The sequence below is a fragment of the Enoplosus armatus genome, chromosome 8 (genome assembly GCF_043641665.1).
Source record: "Enoplosus armatus isolate fEnoArm2 chromosome 8, fEnoArm2.hap1, whole genome shotgun sequence".
Lineage (NCBI taxonomy): Eukaryota > Metazoa > Chordata > Actinopteri > Centrarchiformes > Enoplosidae > Enoplosus > Enoplosus armatus.
Window position 1 is genome coordinate 4,366,574 of NC_092187.1, and position 9,459 is coordinate 4,376,032.

The 9,459-nt window shown below is 44.0% G+C and overlaps 1 protein-coding gene across 1 annotated transcript; it reads right to left on the bottom strand.

Annotated features, from left to right (window-relative positions):
* Positions 1-3,298: 3,298 nt before the first annotated feature.
* On the bottom strand, positions 3,299-7,571 carry pim1 (Pim-1 proto-oncogene, serine/threonine kinase). Its single transcript, XM_070910241.1, is given in 7 exon segments — positions 3,299-4,913; positions 4,915-5,111; positions 5,273-5,449; positions 6,055-6,421; positions 6,592-6,642; positions 6,757-6,863; positions 7,144-7,571. Coding segments are annotated over 7 exon segments (1,143 nt in total). The 5' UTR covers positions 7,226-7,571; the 3' UTR covers positions 3,299-4,751.
* Positions 7,572-9,459: the final 1,888 nt, after the last annotated feature.

Genomic DNA, 9,459 nt, shown 5'->3' on the forward strand with positions numbered 1-9,459 from the left:
AGACTTCCTGAAGTTTTTTCATCTCCGTTACGTCGACAGGCAACCAGCAGAGACTCCAGGGAGTTACTGTGCCCACCAACAAATAGCCAACACAACCTGCCCGTACAACAGCAAGCAAACAGTTATTACACTTCGGTTTTAGCACAGATCAAACTAACAAGATATAATGTGATAATCAGTGAGCTTGAGAGGTGCTGGTAGGTGGATGTTTGTTAGCCTTGGACAGGACTGTTTCTCCCCTATTTCGAGTCTTTATGCTAAGCTAACTGGCTGCTGGCTATAGCCTTTTTTAAATCAATCTTCTCATCTAATTCTCGACAAGAAAGCGAATCAGCACATTTCCCAAAATGTCGAACTATATCTTTTATCCTGCAATAAATTAATAAAACAAGTTGTGAACACAACACTGACATATCATCACCTTTTAAGTATACGGCGAACTTGTGAGCTAACAGTTGCCTATTTACACATCCAGCAGCTACAGAGCAACATTATTATTCATTTGTGGTTGTCTTTCTGGCCACTTGATGAATTTAGCTGCTCCACTCTGGTCAATAGCTAGTTGCTTAGCAGAGACAATCATCATTGTAGTCAACACAAAAATCTATCTTCTATATTTAGTTTAGTAATGACCTGTAACCCAATTTGCATCTCCAACTGATTTAAGGTCTAAGAAGTAGAGGGTGACCTTTAGAAGAAGTCCTCTTTCCAGCTTAGATACTTGGTACATTTTGAACGACAGAAGAGTTTGATGTGGCATGTGGTTCCCAGAATGAGAGGGGAAATGTATGGCGATGTCATTCGCGGAAACTACCTGTGGTCTCCGATACACTGCAGTCTCTGCAGTAAAATTGTTTGCTGTCTCAGTACCTGAAGTAGAAAGCCAGAATCAGATCAAAAGGATTACTGAAGACTGACACTACAGTTTGGGGCTTTGAGCTTTGAGGACCTCTGACTATTATTATCTGATGCAAAAATGCATACGGTGACTTGCATGGAGCCACTGCAGGACTCTGATTTGGTATATTTGTCACTTGAAATATGGATGTCTCAGAATGTTTGAAGGATAAAGCTTTATGCTAGATAGACGGGCTAAAGGCTTGCAAGAGGCTGATCAGGGAACAGATATTAGGGATAGGCAGAGGATTAGATGGTGCTGAAGGAGTGTGACCCCAAGACGTGCTTTGAGTTAAACTGCAGCGTCGGCATGCTAACACGCTGATGTTTACGTTGTTCACCATGCTATCCATCTCAGAGTAGCGTGTTAGCATGTTAACATCTGCACTAAACCTAAAAGTACAGCTGAGACTGATGGGGATGTCATTAGTTTTGCAGGAATTTAGTCATAAACCAAAAGAATTGGACAAATTAAAATGTTGACCTGACGATGGTGCCGGATAAAACGTTCAGATCACAAAATGTATTACAATTCATCTCGAAGGGGATATGAACGTCTGTGCCGAATTTCATGACAATCTAATAGTCGTCGACACGTTTCATTCAAAACCACAAATGTCAACCTCATGGTGGCACTTTTAGCTCTGTTTTGGTCTCCACCAACTCCTGGGGTAACACGGGTAGCGTTAAGTGTGTTTTTAGAGCTTTTTCACTGAAAACAGCTGCCTGCTGCATTTGAAAACACTGCTATGAGAGCGGTGAGAGTGAACCAAAACAGTCAAGTTTGCAGGCAGTAAAACTAAAATAATGAAAGATGCTAACAATGGTAGCATTATGGCTTCCATCTCCATCCCCTTATTTCCCCCTTACCTGACAGGCACTAACTGGGGCTGATGGGAGAAGCAGCGCTCCCAACCTCCATGTAATTTGCTGTTGTGTAAATCTCCGTTTCGCTGTAGGTGGGTTCCCAGCTGCGCTGTCTCGAGGAAGATTAGTGGTGAGGCCCGTAGTCCCACGGGAGCATCACAAGCGATTAAACCTACAACTCTTATCTATCCAAGAGAGCAGATCCATGATAGGCTGCTGCCTGCTGGTCACTATCACTGCTCAAATGTCTAGATTAACCCACAAGAGCATCTGCAGTTTGTTAGTGGGATTAAACCCATGAAGACAAGCAGTGGCCCACATTCCAGCTGTGAATTGGCAGAGGGTGATTACTGTATGGCTTATAACTGATGCCAGTGGTGGAAGAAGTACACATATTGTTTACTTAAGTAAAAGTATTACTGTTAACAGTGTAAAAATAAGACCCCAGACCCCAGCAGAGGAAGTCAATTAGTTTTATGTGATTTGCTTAATTGTAAACTAAATATCCTGCATTATTACTTAGCCTTTGTTGCCCTGTCTTGTAGAGGGGCCCTGTATCAAAATCCACTTGTTAGTTTATACTGCGCTCACATGGGGCCAGGTCGTACTCCTGCTGCAGACTGGTTGGTCTCTGGGTCAAGTGTTTTGCCCCAGGGCCCCCTAACAGTCAATCCAGCCATGCTGCTGGGTTATTTTAACAGGTAATCATGACTTTTTACATGATCATATCTTTTAAATATAAAAATGACATAAAGCTATCATAGATGTGCCAGTAAAATGCAGAACTGAAATGTGTGACTTTCCACTACTGATGAAGAGCAACCAGTGCTTATTCAAAGATATTACAAAATATACAACATACAGTATATGGCTATAGAGAGAATTCTCCATTCAAACCCTCAGACGTGTTTTAACAAAGCTGAAATCCTGATGTCTGTCCTGTTTATTCAGCCATGAGGTCACCATGACAACTCATATCAGGTTAATAACTCCTCTAAATCAAGCACCTTCTCAAACAAATAATAGAACAGTCCGTGTTCTGAATGAATGACGTCAATAATGAAATCAGTGCGGTTTGCCATTCTTAAATATCTCAGTTTGTAGTAGAAAGTCAATTCTGGGAATGTTTCGTTTCCTCCTCTCTATCTAAGCACATGCCCCTTTTTGTTGCCATCTGCCTTCTACCAGCCAGTCTTCTCTTATCTCGTCATCTGTTCTCTGTATCCGCTGTTTTTCTACAAATGTGTCAAACAGGAAACCTGCTGAGAAATTGCATAACCATCTTACCGAGTAAATTCTATGTATGTGTTAAAATACCGTATGTACCGCTCTTGCTTTAACTTTATTTCTAGAGAAATACTATCCTAGCATACCTGTTTTTTTACTCTGATACATGCACATCACATGTTTGTTTCACCTAGATATGAAGTGTGCTGCGGCACCGTCAGTACATTTATAACATGACTAAGTTGAGCTACACAGGGTCATGACAACCGACTGTGTTACTGTGTTAGCAATGCAAAGGAGTCAAGAGTCATAGTTAAAAAAAATATTTATTGAAATTGTATAAAAATAGTTTTTAACATAATTTACAATTCTAATTTGAATTGGTGAAAAAAACAACAATCCAAGCCGTAATCAGGAAACCAGAAGAGTTTTCTCACTTTCACACCTCTCACACTCACACACACGCAAACATATTCATACACACTCACACGCCAACATTCAGAATTCACTTGCTCCCACAGCAGACAACAGAGTAACAAAACCAGTTACCATCAGTAGACGTTCAATGTTTAGATACATTAAGGTCGAAGTACTTTCAGGACTATTTACGCGTTATTTACATTATATATACACACACACATCTGCTCTTTAAAAATTTCAAGCCATAAATATGGTTAAAAAAATTCATCTCGTCTTTGTTTCTTTTAAATAATCTGTGGGCCCTTCAGTGACTGTGGAATGAAATACGCATGTACAGCCGAAATTCTCTCATAAATAAATAAATAAATTCTGCGCTCATTGAGTGTGAGAAAGAAGTCACAGCAATAATAAATATCATGATTATTTACAATTCTTTTCCCCACCGAATTTTAAGACCTGTGTGAGGCACTGTTTAAACATAAAAAAAAAATTTAAGTGAAGAGCAGAGGGTGTTGTATTTCGTGTGGTTAAGGTTGCATTGTGGTGTGCATTCAGGTGGATGTGAGCGAGCGTTCGCCTAAGCCTTGTGTTTGTATACGGTACAACACCAGAAGAGGAGGAAGCGGAGGTTGTAGAGTAGAGGTGGATGCTGTAGTAAAGAGAGTGAGGTAAGTCCAGTGTTTCTTTTTTTAGGATTTGTTTGCACAGGTTGCTGCCAGAGCTATGAGGTTGTCTGGTTGCTAATGATATTGGAGCAGTAGAAGTAGTGATAGTAGTGGTTGTAAATGGCATAGGCTTTACTGATCTAGGCCCATGAGAGGAAAAATAAAAATTTGAAATAAACAATATAAAGCCTTGTACATAGTAAGGAGCAGAAAGGTCGAGCCTTTTTGCTTTCACAAATTCAAGTATTTTCAGGGTCCCCCAACAATCTCACAGAAGGCACTTTTTGAAAGTCACACTCCTCTTCGCCAAACGCCTCTGCTCCTCCCACTCTACTGTGACAGAGAGAGCAGAGTACACTGCGGCGAGAGGTTACATAACTCAGGCTGTCCGCTTGCCATTCAGCAGTACAGCGAGCACATATACTGTATGTGCTGACCGCAGGTGTCCGTGCACACAGAGCACGCCCTCCTACAGACTGCTAAATACCCGTTGCCTAGATCAGAGTCCAGCTAGGTTGATATTCTGACACTGATGCAGGTCAACGAAAATCAAGTAGTTGGGGGTGGTGAGGGTGGAGAGGGTCTGGCCTGCCACGTTGAACCACGGGATGATGGTTTTTGTCATGCCTTCGGCCTCCTCTGCGTGTAGTCCTTTAGACCTGGCTCTCGCCTGTGTCAGGACGCGTGTTGGCCTGTCCACTGCCCACCCCCTCTTTCTCTCACTGCTTTAAGTCTGTTACATAAGTCTTTTGTAATAGTCTCTTGTGTCAGTGCAGTCCAGTTCAGGCCAAAGCCGGCCAGAGCAAACTTATTGCCTCCATCACCGAGCCACGGCCACAGGTGTGGGAGTGAAGGCTGTGGTGTCGTGGCTGATGCTGTGAAGCCTGATCTCCGTGGTCGTCTTCTCCGTCTGCACTGTGGATGGGACTACAGAGGAGGACGAGCTCTGCATCCACGAGTGGTTGATGATGTCCTCGAAGGATGGACGGTCGGCTGGCAGCAAAGACAGACACCACTTGATCAGCTGCTGGCATTCTGGAGGAGGAGGAGGAGGACAACCAATAAGTCTGGAGTAATAGACTGAGTAGGAAATATTATTACACAGATCAGATCGGAAATACTTTATTGATCCCCTGGGGGAAATTATACACATCGGTGACCAAAAGGCTAGAACATGGATTGCAATCTGAATTTACCTGTGGATATTCTCCTCCGGAAGAGGACCTGCCCTCTTGTGATCTCCTCATCATGTTCAAATGGGATGTCCCCACACACCATGTCATACAGCAAGACGCCCAGGGACCAAACTGTGGCAGAGCGTCCATGATAGCGATGATATTTGACCCACTCTGGCGGGCTGTACACTCTTGTGCCTGTCAGGAAATAAAGAGAGACACATATCTTTCAAAAACTGTACAAACGTTTAATAACAATGCACACATTAACACAACTATCAGAAATATCTAAGCACTAATGCATTCTCCTCTAACGGATAATCATTTATTTTATTTGTATCATATTGTCAAACTGAAAATGAAAGCACTGTCGACGAAGTTAAATGATTTACAAAGAGTGCAGCTTTATCAGCTGAGCCTGTATCTGGGATCAGGTGCTCGGGAGCCTGACAGGCTGGAGTGTGTGTGTGCATGTGAGAGAGAGAGAGGGAAGTGTGTGTGGGAGGGGGAGCGGACATGTGACTTTGTTTACAAACTTTGAGTTGTAAAAATGCAGCTTCCCTCCAACGGGGGGCGCCAAATCAAAGGCAATGCTGCTCAGCCAGTATTAACAGACTGCTGTGAGGGGATGTCAGAAATGACACAACCTAGGAATTCCTGCTGTGGTCTGGGGGCACACATCATAAGACTAAAGAGGTTCACTGGGCTACTTAAAGCTCTTAACACCCCGTTGTGTCCAAATAAAATAATAATAAATAATTTCCAAATACATCACAGCATGTTTTTGAGCATTGGTGACTCACCATCAAAGTCTGTGTATATGGTGTCCTTCAGCAGGGCTCCAGATCCGAAGTCGATGAGCTTCATCTCTCCGGTGCGCAGGTCGATGAGGATGTTCTCGTCCTTGATGTCCCGGTGCACCACGCCGCAGTTGTGGCAGTGCCGCACGGCCTCCAGCACCTGGCGGAAAAAGCTCCGCGCCAGCTCCTCCGGCAAGGCACCTTTCTCCGTGATGAAGTCAAACAGGTCCTTGACGTTTTCGGGCCTCTCCATCACGATGATGAAGCTGTCCGGTCGCTCAAACCAGTCCAGCATCTTGATAACTCCGCGGAAGCCCGTCCCGACTTTCTTCAACAGCACAATCTCCATAGGGACCCGGGAGCCATTAGGCTGAGGAGATAATGATAAACATCAGTATTTATTACATATATACATGCTAAAATAATGCCGAATTCAAATAAAATACTTTGTTGGAAGCAATATAATTTTCTTTTATAAAACACAAAGTATATATAAACACTAGTTATAATTATAAAACAGTTGTATAAATCGTTTCTTACCAGCTCGCCCCACTCGGAGATTCTGTCCTTGGCCACATGCTTGACAGCGACCTAGCATGGCAAAGAAGAGACCGCGTCAAATGAAATGTACAATAACCCGCAATATAAAGCAGCTGGTTTAAAGTGCAACATGTCTCATTGTAATAACACATAAGGCATACTAACCGGAGCTCCGTCGGCTACCCTCGTACCGGAGTAGACGGTGCCGAAGCCGCCGCTGCCCAGCACCGCGCCGACCTGATACAGCTTCTCGAAAGCCTCCCTCTCCTTCACTGCAAAAAACATAAACACCGCCGGTAAATACCAGGGACGAAACTACGCAACGCACCCCCCTGGAAACACCGGCACGTACACATCAAAGCGACGGCAGTATTAAGATACCACCACACACTAATGCGCATACTATGTTGTTAATAAATGATATTATGGTGTAAATGAAATTCCGTCCTTGAAAAGGAGCGGTAGCATGTGCGGACTGAGCCACGATAAGCGGGCTGCCAGCCATTGCTGCAGCACCGTCCTCCATGACACAGTGGAAAAAGGGCGTCTAACCTTGATGAACTTGGAGCTGGATTTTCGCCGGCATGTCTACGGTGGAGATGTGGGCCAGTGAATTGAGCTTGGACAGCAGCATTCCTCTGAGGATATCCACCACAGGTCAATGATGTGCGTGTTCTTCCGTTGTATTTTTTGGTTAATAACAGCAGTTTTATTCCGATAGCGCGACTCTCTCGTCTCCCGTGTAGAGCTTGAAGTCCACGTTGCAGGAACAAAACCGCGGTAGGGATCCTCTCATCCGGATAGAAGAAAAACCGGTTGTGATTCCAGAAAAATAGAGCCAGAAAAACCTCGTCCCGGGGTCGGGGAGTGTGAGTTCACGTTCAAAACTAACGCGAAACCACGGCTGTTCCCCGCAATGTTTTGTAAACAGTTGAGTAAAATTCACGATATAAACAGAAATCGGTGTGCTGGGTAAAGCCTCCGTCAGACACCGGCTCTTGGAAACAACGAGTGAGGGGGGGGGGGGGCGCTTATAAGGCAGTAGTAAGAGGGCGTTACGATACGCTCTGACGTCCCCCGTTTCACCGCCCCTTTCCGCTCTCTGCACCAATAAGACTGCACATACGCGCTCCGAACGCACGTCAATCACCGAATGAAAATAAAGCCAACCTCACAACCTGCCGGGCCAGACACAGACGTGGCGGGAATAAAAACGCGCTAAAAGGCGGGGAGACTAAAGTAACAATTATGAATTCAAGTTGGAGGGAAATGCAAATTCAAAGCCAAGTGCTCCCCCTGTCTCCTCCCTTCGCAGGCAACTGACTCAGGGAATACACAACATGAATAGACTATTATTAATAGTCCCGAAATAAAACACGAGGAGTGCATCAAGTGACTGAGACTGCATGTATATTGTTCTAGTATATTTCAAATGATACAGTTTCGCCACATTTAACACCTCTGTTACTGTGTTTTTGAATTGCCCACTCCTCCCTTCTCCTCATGTTGTGTCTGCATTTGAGGACAGACACAGACTGTTGCTGACTGTCGGTTTCACTAAAGAATCCACGTGGCTCAATGGACATTTTGCCCGAGGAGACACATGCGGGTCCTATACAACCTGAGAGCAGTTAATCAATTGCATTCCAGCTATTCTAACACCCTGCCATTCACCTGATTGTTTTCGCATTAAACACAGGTTTATTGGCTGAAGTGAAGTCCAGGACCATGGGCTTTATTTGAGTTGCCTGACAATGCCCCTCAACTGGCTGCGCATCAAAGCGCGCTGGGGAGAATAGGCGCATTCCACTCATTCTTTCAAATTGGGTGGCCGCGTTTGCAGCCGTTCACAGGATGTGGGAAACTAGAGATAAAAAGACTTCCATTTACCACCCCTCCTCCTCCACCCCTCTCGGCTCCTCCTCTCTCCGCCCTCCTTTTCCCGCGCATGTTATTGTCTGAGTAGCATGCTCTCTCTCTCTCCCTCCCCTGCCCAAGTTATGTTTTGTTTTCTTTTGAATTTCATGGTAAGTTGTGAGCCATCATAATGCTGATATATTGTATTTCACAAATATGTAATGTGAATGTGTCTTTCTGCCAAACTGGAGGAAGGAAACGCGGATTAATAAGGAAGTGATGTTTATTTAGTTATGATGTATTTCTTTAAATGGGCATTTGGCAGCTGTGCTATATTTCATAATAAAGGTTAATCTTGTCCATCGACCCATCTTTTATTCCTTTTGCATGCATGCAATCCTTAATTAAAATGCAATTGTGTTGCATGCCTCAACATGAGGAGAGCTGCACACAAAAAAGTTCAATATAAAACTACGCCATCTCGATCGTAAAGTAGTTGTAAAAATGTTGGTGAACTATATTATAAACTGTGTTCAGGTCACCCTGGCTGCCTGGAATGAAAATGAGAGCGCAGGCCGGCTCATACTTGTTTTTTTTCCGGAGCCTTGGGCAAATTCCTTTAAATGCCCCTGAAATGTTTGAGTACAACATGCAAATCAGGTGCTGAGCTATGTAACTCCTGAGTGCCAAACAGCAATCATCATGAGTGCACTGTAACCAAAGCACGCCCTGTTTTTCTAGTTTCATGTGTAAAAGTTCATCAGACTGTTTAGTCACTTTTCAGGGCTCTCTTATTGCTCTTCATATTTTTGAATTTAGCTGAATATGTGAAACATCTACGATATTGCTAAGCTACAGTAGTAACACTATAGTAATAGTAGTTAAAGCCTCCTCTCTGAAAGGTCCAGAGAGGAGTGTGTGCTGAGTTCATGCTCAGTCAGGGGCATTGGAGAGGTGTGTGAAAACGGAGAGGTCCAAAGCAATGAGTGTGACAGTGACCGCAGGCCTATG